At 40.3% G+C, this 13481-nt stretch overlaps 1 protein-coding gene across 1 annotated transcript in view; it reads right to left on the bottom strand.

Annotated features, from left to right (window-relative positions):
• The window catches only part of LOC137304797 (tetraspanin-3-like), a 40888-nt gene extending 28057 nt beyond the window's left edge, over nucleotides 1–12831 (bottom strand). The window contains exon 1 of the mRNA XM_067973521.1: nucleotides 12595–12831. Within this exon, the coding sequence (XP_067829622.1) occupies nucleotides 12595–12657 (63 nt within the window). The 5' untranslated portion in view covers nucleotides 12658–12831. The remainder of the gene's footprint in view (nucleotides 1–12594) is intronic.
• Between the last annotated feature and the right edge of the window lie 650 nt (nucleotides 12832–13481).

The raw sequence follows: 13481 nt of genomic DNA, 5'->3' as shown, positions 1-13481 counted from the left end.
GGAAAACAGGACAGGAAAAGACTCCGCAGTCCATCTGACTGTCCCAAAATCTAATACCACAGTTGGCTAAACACTCAAATATCTACCCAATTGTCCCTTAAATGTTCCACTATCAGCCTCTACTGTCAGTCTCTTCCACACATTCACCATCATCTGCATAGTTAAATCTAAACTATATGCACAACTACCCTTTTCCGACCTTGATTCCATATTCTCTGGGTTGTGGCAATCTCAAAACAAATTATTGGGGATTTAATTATCTATTCCCTTAAGAGTCTTGAAGGCTTAAAAAGACTTCCCTCAAGCATTCTTTTCCCCAGATTAAACAATCTGTTCAACCTCTCTTCATTGCTCAGAGATGCCTCAAATTAGGTGCCATTTGGTGGACTTTATCTGCACTGCTTCCCACACCTGGACAGGTTATTAGAGGTTATTCCACTGTCTGATCCACAGTTTTGACACATTGGTAAGGTTGGCTGAACTAAAAACACACCATTTTATTTCAATACAAAGTGAAGAATTTCTAGAATGGCACTAGCTTGAATCTGTTACTGAAATCAGTGGTGCCCAAGCTTTCTCTTTGCAGGCCCTATATGCATGTACAATGGGATGCACTCAGGGACTAAAAAACAATTTAAATCAATGTTTCCAATAACATATCAAGCTGCTGACACTGATAGATTTGAGTGTTGTCTCATTGGATAAATTGGAACACCAAGGACAGCCCTTTGCAAACCTCATGATCCACAAAATTCAAACAGGACAACCCAGTGAATAAGAAATCCAAGCACAAATATGATCGAGTTGCTGGACTCAGTGACAGATTACCAGAGCTCAGGGGCACAATTGGCCCATATGCTGCAGCTTGGATGATCTTGGCCTAAATTATAAGGGTGCACAGAATCTGTAGCAAACCATTCCTGATGAGTTGGCATCAAAGACATTTAAAAACCATTTAAATGGCACTGACGATAACTCTTCTGGAATAGACAAATACAATGCCTCATTAAAATGGAAAATTAAGCACTGTGAAATGCAAAATGCTGGAGGTATAATGCTACCAACATTTCAAGAGCACCCTGGCAATAAGAATGCTTTCCGTTGTTTATATTTCACAGAATCATGACCAGAAAAAACATGGCAGCTGGTGGCACCTCATTTACCTTGCAGCCTGCTGCATGATTAATGGAGGTCTGACTGCTAGGCACATTAAAGGTGCGTAGACATGCAGGACTGGCTCCATGCCTTTAGCCTGAAGCAACAGAAGCCAATTAATCCGATGCCAGATTCACAGACCCACATTTTCACGGCTCTAGGATGCCATTGATTCCCCTGTAGAATCGGCAATTTATATTTACGAGACAGAGATGGCTGAAGAACTACATGCTTGAAGGTGGCTGCGCATATAGATGCTTTAGCAATTTAGAGCTACTCTATCGTGCATTCCATTTACAGTCTTAAGAGTCAACACCATTCAATAGATTCCTCATTTTTTGGGTCCAAGGGTTTCAAACCAAAACATTTTCCCACTGACATTTGTTGTGTTCAAAATTTTCTACTTATTTCACAATTTAAGCAGTTTTTTTCCCCTTTGCTGTCTCCAAACAGATCAAACCATGGGATCATCTTTTAATCCCTCCTGAAGATTACAATTAGTCTTCAGATTGCTCTCTTCCACCTCAAAAAATAAGGCTTTAGCTACAACTCAAACTGAGCCTTAAACTTGTGCATTTAACCCTCCAATTTTTAAAACTTGTGTTGGTAAATCTGAGGGGAACTCAAACAATTGACCAGATTTCCTGACTCAAAACCAGGAGCAAACCTTGTAACATTTCCAGTTTTCCCCAGTTTTGCTTTTACAATATGAACCTATTCTCATTTCTGTCAATTTGTTTATTTTAATTGATCATTTTCTACTTTTCTAGATTTAGAAAGCTACTTCGATTTTGTCATTTATCAAACAGTGCTTCCAGATCAGCTAGGCTGCCACAGCAATTTTACAGTCACTACCATAGTGGAGTTTCAGCTTTGCTCTACTTTTAGTACAAAAAGTACCAAATTATTATTGGCTGAGCTCAAATTAGGCATTCTACGAGCCTGCATAAGCTTCACTAAAAGCTGAAGGAACAGTCCCATTGCCCCGACTCAATTTCCCTCCCTAGCTGTTCACACTTGAGGCTGCATACTTCCTGGCTCAGTGTCCTGTTCAACTAGGAACCAAGTTTTGAATCCCAAGATTGTTTCCTTTCACCTCGATCACCCATTTCCAGCCAACTTCATAACTACTGGACCACATTTTTGTTACCTTCAGACTCAACTTCAACACTCCCGAGCACCATTCGATGAAAACTTCAATCGCCAAAAAACGTGGCTGCCCGAATCCTGTTCGGCACCGTCCTGCTCTATCAATCCCATTCACACTGACCTCTGTTGGCTCCATAACTACATAATGGTAAGTTGGTCAGAAATGCACCGTACCAGGCTCTATCAAAGCTTTGGAGATGAACAAAGCAATGACAAATGATCCAAAGTGTTCAACAAGAGATCCAGAGGTGCATAACATTAACAGTATGGTGAGAAAGGAGGGAAGGCAAAGTGCTGTGCAAAAGGGACAGACCTTTTTCTGGTCTTTTCCTCATCCTAAAAATTCCTAGAATTAAGATCTTGCAGCACAAGAGGTGGCCATTTGGCCCATCATGCCAGTCCCAGCTCTTTGAAACAGCCATCCACTTAGCCTCATTCCCCTATCCTTTTAAAGACACCCATTTCTCAAAATTCTTATGAATCATTTACACTATGCATTTTAAATTGCATTAGGAAACACTTAAGTGTTCATAGATAAAACCTCAAATCAATAAGCCTAAGGTAGGATCCAGCACAAATCACCAATGACATGGGCACAAAGCCGGTCAGACTCAATTCTCAACAGAATGTAATATTGTGAACAGGGCACTTTTTCTGGTACAACTTGCTTACCAAGTACCAGGATCCTTCAGTACAGCAATCCTGAAAGAAAGAAAGGGACTTGCTACACAATGAACAGACAATGCTATCACCCGCTGATTCATAAGCCACAAACTTATATCTTTAAAGCACTCAAGATATGCGGGTTTGAAGGTCGAACGGAGTGCAAATATGACAACTATAATCCCTTTCTATGTTTGTTGATCTAACCATGAGTATATGGTTGGAGATGCCAGACCGTTCTGTTTTTAAAAACAGGACAAATGTTATCCATCTTCCTTCTCCCATCATAAAAATACCACAGGTTAAAAAGGGACAAAGGAGAAAAACGATTCCCAAACCAGTGATCCTTGTTGGAAAGCATTTATGGGTAAACATCAGGCAAGAGGGGGTGCTAGGTGTTAAATCTGAGTGTGTTATGGGTAAAGTGTTAATATTTTAACCCAGCTCAAAATGCAAACACCAGGATTCAATTAAGAAAACAGTAAAGCAAAAGAAATTTTAAATCTGAAACTAGATAATTTTAGTAAGATTTCTGGATCAGTCAGGAAGTTTCTTCGTTGCTAATTTTCTCCTTTCCTCTCCTGAAAAGAACCAACTCTGAGGTACAGATCTATAGTGCCAGCAGCCCTCTGGTATCTCACCCAAATGAGATTTCTTTGTGTGCATGTGTAAATAATGAGTGTCTGTTCAATGTTTGAGTGGGTCACAGCATAGCCCAATTCAGTCCATACCCAACATTTCACCAAGAGTCACTGGAGAACAATAAGATGGAATGCTGACTGATACTTCCTGTCTCTCCCCAACCTAGGGGAGTTGAAGCAAAACATAGCACCCCAACTAGTCAGATCAGCGCAGACGATAAATGGAACCTGGAACCTTCTGTGTGTTTGGCTTGTTTCAGGGCATGCCTTTCTTTATCCACTAGGTTCTAAGTCACAGGAGGAGCCGTGTCACAATACTTTTAAACTAATCCATAATGACATGTGTAGATCAAGTGAGAAAAACCAAAGACAATTTCACAAACTAAAATGATATCAGCATGTGACACCCTGTATGAAATTAGTTTGTGTAGTTTGAATCCCAAACTGCATCAACCTGCCCACAATTTAATACTTCACAATCTTAAGGTCTGGAAACTGAAAATTCAGTGGTGCAGAGATGCTCAAGGTTCAAATTTAAAAGGAATAGGAAATTTTGGGCTCAAGACAAGAATCTCAATGCTAGGGTCAGGAATATTCTTCCACCTTTAGACATCAGCATCAAGTATATTGGACCTGGCTCCCAGGTTCAATATACCAGTTGAAGAGTTTGCCAATACTTACTATTTATGCACACATGGGAAAAATGGTCATTTGAGAGCAGCCAACAATCATGAAACTATACATCAGCAAGCAGCAACTTGTTCAAAAAAAGAGAAAAAACATCTGCAATCCAAAATGGAGGGAAGTCCAATGGCTGTGCGTAAATGCACAACTGACGGGGCCTCAGTTTAACATCTCGTCTGAAAGAGGTCACCTTGGACAGTGCAGCACTCCACGTCGACCTAGATCATGGGCTCAAGTCTCTGGAATGGAACTTGAACCCACAACCTTATGACTGAGGCAACACTACCCACTGCACCACAACTGACATATAGACCACTATCAAACACTCTTTGGGACCAGATACAAACAACTGCGTGGGTGATGCCAACTGAAACACAGCATTGAGCTGTTCAGGCCAAGAACACCACCTCAAAAGGAGCAATGGTTACCTCAAGGGAGTGAAAACAAACATCATGGTTCCTGGACATCCAGCAGCCCCTTCCTTTGTTCACTAGAAGTTGGCAATGCTGCATTGCCTGGGGGGGGGGGGGGGGGGGGGAAAGAGATGGTAGGCTGCCTTTTTGAACTGCTGCAGTCCTTGAGGATGGTATTCCCATAATAGTAAGGGGTAGGGATTTCAGGCCCTGCTGAAGCCTTGCACATGACAATTAAAACTAAAGATAGAACCAGCTGCAACAGTCCTCCAAAAAGAGACTTAATTTATCTAGCACCTTTCAACCTCAGGATGTCCCTTTACAACCAATTAAGTACTTTTGAAATATAGTCACTGTTGTAATATAGGAAACAGCAGCCAATTACCAGATAATCTGTACTCAGGGATGTTGGTTGAGGGATAAATATGGCCAGGACACAGAGAACTCCCCTGCTCTTCAAAATAGTGCCACGGGATCTTAAGTCCAAACTGACGGGGGCCTCGGTTTAATGTCTCAGCTGAAAGAGGTCGCCTCGGACTCCCTCAACACTGCATGTCAACCTAGATCATGGGCTCAAGTCTCTGGAGTGGAATGTGAACCCACAAACCTTATGACTGAGGCAAGAACACTACCCACTGAGCCACAACTGACATAGATCACTATCAAACACTGATTGGGACCAGATGCAAACAACTGCACTGGTGATGCCAATGGAAACATACTACAGTATTAGTGGTCGTCGTTAGGAAAAATTACAAACTGGAAAAAAGATAATATACCCATTCAAGTAGCTCTTTTGGAACAATGGATGGTATTGTACTTAGTTTTAAATGATTCTTAATTTGTAATAAATAATTTAGTTGGAGTGACCATCATTGGCACAAGTGTACAGCTAACAGCACTCCAATTTAGAACTAAATTAATTCAGTTTACAGAAGACAGTCCAAAATACACATTAGTATTTCTTAACCACAAAGTCCATGAGTTGAACACACTCTGTTGCAATGAAGCTCAATACAGATGTACTATTAACAAGACAGTCAAGTTTCATAACCACCAAAGGCTCTAAATATTTCCATCAAATGGAGCCATTTCTTCCAGTTCTGCAAGAACTGCATAGCTATAGACACATTCAGACAAGCATGAGGAAGACTGCAGTACAAACACCTTGACTCAAATATGTCACAAAGTCACTTAGAATTTTAAACCTTATTCCTGGGTGGTAAAATACTGAGAAATTTACTGTATTTGTGCAACAACACAATTCTGATTTAAAGTCATTCTTTGTATTATGTTGACACCAACACACTACACTTCATAAATGACTGCCTTCCCATTCCTTTGGAGTAGAAAGGCAGCATAGACTTCATCCTTTCAGTTTTACTAAGCAAAGCAGCGTTTATCAGGGCCATTAGTTTACATAGAAGTTAAATTCTGTTTTTATTACTGTGGAGCCCAGAATTTTCCCTGCTTTTTTGAGGGGTTACATTCCACAATTCTGTTTCCCTCCCACCCCATGGAATCAAAAAAACAATGGCTTTGCTGAAAATATACAAAGGGGCTGCTATTTCTGATAATCAAGGTCAAATGCTTTATTGAGACATGCCATTCCAGGATTTTCACTGGCATTTTGGGGAAATGGCATTCTGCAAATCTGTCCATTCCCCTCACTATGAAAACTGAAAAACAATAGCCTTAATGAAGTGAATAAAAAGTTGCCCACCCAAAAAAAGAGCTTAATGTACTTTAATAAAGGGTTTGAACTACTTTGTAATCTTTTTTTCGAAGCAGTGAACTCGAAAGCAGCCTCGATGGATCAGCAATTTTATCCAGTGAGGTGTGCAGAACAGGAAAGTGCCAAGCTTTCTCCCCAGATTGTGTTGCATTAACTGATCTCAGACAGATCTATGGCTGCCAAGGTAGGGGAGGGAGACAAGTCAGTTTTGGAGTTTCTACTACAACAGAGATCAGTTAACTCAACAGACCAGGATTTTAATGCAGGACCTTACAAGTCTATGCACCTTGGGCAGTGCACTGGGGAAACAGTTGTAAATCAATTTTTACCCCAACAGCCTGGATACTTCCAGTCTGCTGCAACATCAGATTTGTATAAATGTTTCAGTGAAACAGATCACTTACCCGCCTCGATATATTCTCTCAATTACACCACAAAAACAGTGTGGCCCTTCACTGGAAAATGTAAAGCCTTAAAATGCAACATCAATTGGGGGAGGAAAGGAATAAAGAGAAAAAAATTGTGGATATGTCTGTGAAACTAATCAGCCTAGTGCAGAGCTTTGATCAGAAAATTACTCTGCAGGAGATTAGCATACTAACTTCTAACATGTTAGTTTGATATTTTTCGGTCTATCAACAGAGGCTTTTATGCATTTAATATCAGTGATTCCCAGCTTTGATTGTATGCTATTTTTACTTTTTAACACCATCAGTCCCATAATTTCATGTGCAATTATATTTACCAGTAAATATAACATATAATCACTTCACCAACGACATGCAAGTCAGTTGTTCTCACTTGGCTTAATTTTACCATTTACATTGAAAAAGTTACCCTAGAACTACATGAGTATAGAGACTTCATGAAATCTACGTCAAATGTTTTGCGCAAGTATTGAGGGTGTGCTATTAACCATGGATAAATATCTAACGTGAATATTAACCCACATCTATTAACGTAGAAGGAAGTCCAGAGCTATGCGGAACTCCTGATTTTTGATACGACTAATACTTGCTATTTTGTGAGCGAAAAGTTTAAGTGCAGAGTTCTGGCATACAAAAATTAATGTGCAGAATGTACTGTCATTAGACATATTGATATCTAAACTTCTAGTACACACGTGGGACAAGTGCAAATCTCATTTCATTCCTCCTTTTGCCCACTACCACTGTACTATTTCCTAACCAGTCAAGAAAATCTCATTTGATCCCATTCAACTGACTAGTCTTCATAACCTGATTACTCAATTGGTTCTACAGTTGAGGTCAGTACCTTGGTGGGAGAAAAATAAATCAAGTCTCCTGCTCACTATCCAGCAAACCTCACTGACCATCAGGTGAGGGTAGGATTGAACTCAGCTGTACGGACAACACTTGCAATCAAAGCTCACATGAACAAAATGGACTTAGACAAGGTACCAGAAAGTGATTGTGGAAATGTACCCAGAGTCAACACCTTCAGGACGGGAAAAAGAGGGGGAAAATTGATAATGAAAAACATCACCAAGATGTAGTGTTAGTACCTTGAGGAAGGGATACCTCCACCTGTCAAACATCAAAATGATAAAATGTCAATAAATGCTTTAATTCTGTACGTTAGAGATATGGACAGTTTTAAGAACAGCGTTTTCGAATGGTCAACTGTTATTGTTATTCTCTGAAAATACATTTTAGCAGACTTCTGCAACACAATCATGTTGCATTGCAGGGTGTTTGGACATAGGAAGACTTGTGTAGTGGAGTGCTAGCCTAACAGCTGGGTAAAGACAGGAAGGGCTGAGCACAAAGCAAAGTGCATTTTTTGGGGGTGGATGGGAAAAAGGAACAAAAGTCTTACAAAGACATTGTTGGTCTGCTCCAGATCACCCAACAGCTTGACACATGGCTGAGCAGGACAATCTTCTGTCTTTGACTGGATCAATGCATGTGGCACAGGAGGGGAAGGGGAGAAATAACCATTTCATACTAGTGCTATGCATACTGAGAAGTTTATGTATTTATATCTCCAATCACAGAACAGTCTGTACATTCAGTTGCAATGCTTCAACTCCAGAACTTAAACAAGAAGTCTTCTCAAAAATGCTATCATTCATCTTACCAAAACAGGAATTGTGTGGGAGAGAAGGGGAGGGAGGATATTCCAGGTTTTATTTTGCACTGCAAGTAGAAAATTCATATGAAATATCTAACAGATTTCATTCACATTTTAACTACCAATTCTGGTTCCAATTAAATATCAGAACCAAGACAACCAGCTTATATTCCAAATTTGAACAAGAGAAACTTCACTTTCCTGTTTACAGCAATACAATGCATTGCAAGGTTTATATAACCCCAAACACACTATTAGTGTCATGACAGGAAATCCAACTTTCCAAGAACTTTTCCACACATCCTTTTCTTGGATAAGGGAGCCTGTTACCAGGATTTACAGAAAACACATAGTAAAGAGTTGATCCTCATTAACTGTAAATTTTAATCAATGATTTGCATCCCAAAAAATGTTTAAAGCAGGACTGCGCAAGGTTTTTGTCTTTGTGGACAACTTAGGTACATATAATGAAGCCTTGTGCGTCACAATGTTCCTATTAATTTCCATACATTTCTAACAAAGCTAGATGTTCTGATTTAGGATGTGCACCAATAAGGCAACAATACTAAGATCAGCCCTTTCCAAACGTTCAGGCACATAAAATCCAAACAGCATAAACCAGCGAGTAAGAAATACAAGTGCAAGTTGAACTGTCGCCTGGACTTGAGCGCTAAATTGCCAGGCCTCCAAGGGCTGAAAATGGCCCACAGGCAAGGACTTAAGCTTTAAAGGGAACTGGCTCAATAATTTCCAATACATTCTGAATAAGATTGCAGTTTTATGGGGGCACTCACATAGGTTATTGCTAACATTGGCATTTTTAAAATCAGTGCAGTCTATTGATGAACATGTCGAAGTACCTATTAACAGCAAGTTTCATTTATATGTCGCTACAGAAAACTGAGCCCTTTGCTCAGATTAATATTTTCATGGATCAGCAAAGCAGCAACCATGATTAGGACAAACAGGTATTAACAGACCAAGAGGAACTAAATGGGCAAATTTCCCACTTATTTTAACTGCCTCAAAAGCAACTGCTGGAGAAGTCAGAATAACTAATGGACATATATAGCATGCATTACTAAAAAGGGAAAGCCTAACAATGAACCTCAAGTCGTATGGCCTCCTCCTGTGCTGCATCATTCTATGATTCGTTTTGGGCTGTCACTTAATAACAGAGCAGCACCAATGCACAAAGTCCTTTGATCGTACATACTGTCATTCTGCATATTCAACCATTATGGTTAATCTGTGGCTGGAGCCAGTAACAAAAGGAAATGCCTCGAGAAAGTTTAAATTCAGCTCAACAAGTTGATCTGATGAATAATTGTGCAATACAGGCTCCAGAGAAGCCAGAGGTATGATTGCCAGTCTGGGCTGAGTTATTTTTCAGCTAAGGCAGCAGCAGGAAGGAGAAAGGGAAATTACAGTTGTTCTCCCAGGGTTAGGGCAAAAATATCAGCCAAGCTTTTAGTTGTTGATTACTATCCACCAATCCCTGCTAGAAGTGCAGGTATGATTGTCATGTAAGGCTGCTACAGCCCTATGCAAATAGCCTGTGGAAACTCACCCTCAAGGCTCAAATGAATAATGATCAACTGGGCGAGGTATCAATGCCAGAAGATAACATGTACCCAGCAAGCAGTCTCATGGAATGGTATATGATCAATATATAGAAATCCAAAAAGCCACCATGTCAGATGGAGCAAGGCCTTAACCAAGAAAACTTTATAGAAGTATAATGATACTAAATGAAATCTGAAACAACTTTCATTTATACACCACCTTAAACATACAAACACACCCTAAAGCACTTTGCAGAGACACAAGGAAAAGTTTATCCTGACCATTATTTCAAGTTTAAAACAACTGCAAGGTATAAAGCATGTTTCACATCAGAAACAATCAAAACCTGGAATGGTCTTCTGGGTAGGTCGTGGAGACAAAAACCTCAAGTCATTCAATAGGCAGTCAGATGCTGCAGTGCAGGAGTGGGAAAGGATAGATCATAGATTTCTACAGGTGGATGGGCCAAAGAAGGAACCATTTTTGGCACGTGGCAATTCTAAATTTGCTTACTTCAGCAGACCTTCATTTAGACCCTACAAAATTCTACCTTTACTACTGCAACAACATAACAATCTAGATAAAAGAACTTATTTTTGCTAATGGACAGTTCCATTTCTCGTTTATTGCATGAACAAACCACAGCCTTGGACACAAATTTATCTGTTCGAAGCTCAAGAGTTCACTCATGGAGAAAAGAATCACCCCCTAAAGACACAGTTGGCAAATGCACTACATGGTATTGTTCAAAGACATTTAAACCAGGAAGGTTTCAGATTTAATCCCTGGTCACTAAATTAGCTTATCTCAACTAGTACATTTGAGAACCAGGGCTGTACTCACTACTAGTCTCACAGCATAATCTGCTGAAATCCTAAGAATATGCATATTTGCAATACTTCCACACAGAGGCCAACTTTTTAAAGTTCCAGGGAGTGATTAGATACAAACCAAAGCCATTGCAAGACTGAAGCTCCAGCCTACAAACAGTCTGAATTTACATTCTTTCAAAGAAAATTCTAAATAGCAAGAATTTAACCAAAACTTCACATTCAATTAAATTCTATGCTTTCAAGGTTGCCACATGCTTCAGCCAGAGACAAAACCAGGAAGGGAATCAGCCCAAATCAGACAGTGAAGCATACCCCAGTTGGTTTACATTGCAAACTAAATGCAAGCATTAAATGCTTAGAACTCAAAAAAGTTTTCGTTTAACCACAATGTTCATTCACTGAGATTGAACAAACTGGATAAACAATCTCAGTCAACATACCCTTCCAACAGCTTTCCCTTTACACAATTATTAGTGCACAAATTATATAATGCAAAGATTGTGGTAAATAGGGAACAAATGCAGCTATTAGCACATTTAGGAGCATCAGTTGCAACAGATAAATGTACTGAATCTACTATATGCAATTAAGCAGTTTAAAATTTCAAAAGCTGTATTTAAACAAATTAAATTGTCTACAAGATATTTAAATTCAGTCCAAAAGACACCGAAGGCTAGGCTGACACTGCATGCGTATGGGTGCTCTCTCCTCCATTATTTTTCAATCATACTGTAGCATGCTATTTTGTTTAGAAGTTAAATATTCAGCTTGGTAATGTTTTAGAATTTTTAATCTAATTTCCAATCTATGCTTCTTTAGTTTGAAAAGAGCCTCTGCATTATTGAAGCCTCTCTAGAGGCACTGAATACAGTAGGACACTGTACGGAATTAACCAGTAACTGTATCTAACTTGGCAAATGAATCGTTTAAGATGGAGCTGGCCAAAGAGTTATTTTCATCCTATTTTCACAGCCTCCCTTCTCCCCAAAAGATGGCTTGGCTACAGGAATTTTTCCAGGGAAAGCAGGCTATGGTGTATTTTTCAGTTCATGGCAGGAAAAATAAACTTTTCCTTCAGGTAAAATAGATGAACTACACATTTCCTCTGGCCATACTTGGCTTTTTTTAATTCATCATCAAAAATTGCAACACCGATACCAGAAAAACTAGGGATGTTAGAAACCAGAAATTAAGACATTTACAACAATATTAAAAAAGTTGGGATTTTAGACCCTGTCAAAAAAGGACATGGCAATATTTACAGGCATCCACACGAAAAATGCAAGGTTCACACAAATCAAACAAGAATGTTGCTAAAATTTAAATTTTCAAGAAATTTAAAATAAAATTCGAGGCCATCTGATAAAACCTGATTTCATTAGGATCTAGCCTTCCTTTACTCCACCGTGTGGCAGCTCCTGACAACCAGCCACAGCTGCAATGCAACAGCTTTCTGGAGACACCCTAACCTCACGCCGCGAGGTCCCACCACCCCTTCTAGCCCATTGGCTAGCGACGGCATTCACGGCCAATCAGGCTGCCAATCGCCACATCAATCAACCCAGTCCCATTTCCGGTCATCAGGTTAGGTTGCACTAGCAGGCGACCATGGAGACGGCGCAATTCCATCGTCAACGGTAAGCCCTTCCTGACCTACTTACCCAGAATATCAGGTTTAAGAACACCAGGACGGTTTTAGACGACGTTATCCCGCACTGTCCCATCGCTACAGTGCGATTTTATTCTACTCTTCCTCCGCCGCCGCCGCCGCCGCCTCCACTCGACAACCCTCCCCCCGCCGGTGTCGGTTACTCCTCCGAACCGCGGCCTTCAGTGAGCAACGACTCCTGACAAGTGCAGAGGACGGCAGCCAAAGCCGGGAACGAGCCAACGCACCACGTGACTGACGCGTCACCAAAGCATTACGTCACCGATGGTTACACGCTGGCGTCCCACCTGATTGTCATCAGTGAAGTGCTACACGTGATCCCTTCTAGTGTCAAAATTGGTACAACCTGCATTTGCCTAACAAGTTCCCATGCTTTTGATTTTTTTTGTTATTGTTTCAACATGTTTCCCTTCCTCTCCTGAGGTGCTGACTTAAGAATTACCACCTGACCATTTTTATTTGATCAGTCAGTGTTTTTTTTAAAAAATCATATAAAATGGGCCACAAATATCTGTTATTTATCTGGTTTTCTTTGCCCTGTTTTGTTGGCTGAGGTCTACATTTAGGTCCAGTCACACTACCTTGGTGCGAACCAGTTCGGCTTTGGACCAGCAATGCAATTCAAGTGTAAATGCAGCCTGAAACCAGCATCAGGGTCTAAGCTAACACCGGAATCAAGATGAGCAAGACACCCTGGAGGAGGCTTTGGCTTTGCAGTCGCTTGAGACTCAGCATTCATTTTACAGTCCAGGTTTAGCATTAGTGCAGATCAGTTTCGGCTTCGCACCGACACTAAACTTGTGAAATCTAAATGCTCCCCAGAATATCAAATCCACTTTAAACTGTTCCTTGCAGCTGTAAAACTAGAGGCTGGAAATT

The sequence above is a fragment of the Heptranchias perlo genome, chromosome 38, assembly GCF_035084215.1.
Source record: "Heptranchias perlo isolate sHepPer1 chromosome 38, sHepPer1.hap1, whole genome shotgun sequence".
NCBI lineage: Eukaryota > Metazoa > Chordata > Chondrichthyes > Hexanchiformes > Hexanchidae > Heptranchias > Heptranchias perlo.
Note: the sequence above shows the minus strand (reverse complement) of the source record. Positions and strands in the feature narration are given on the sequence as shown.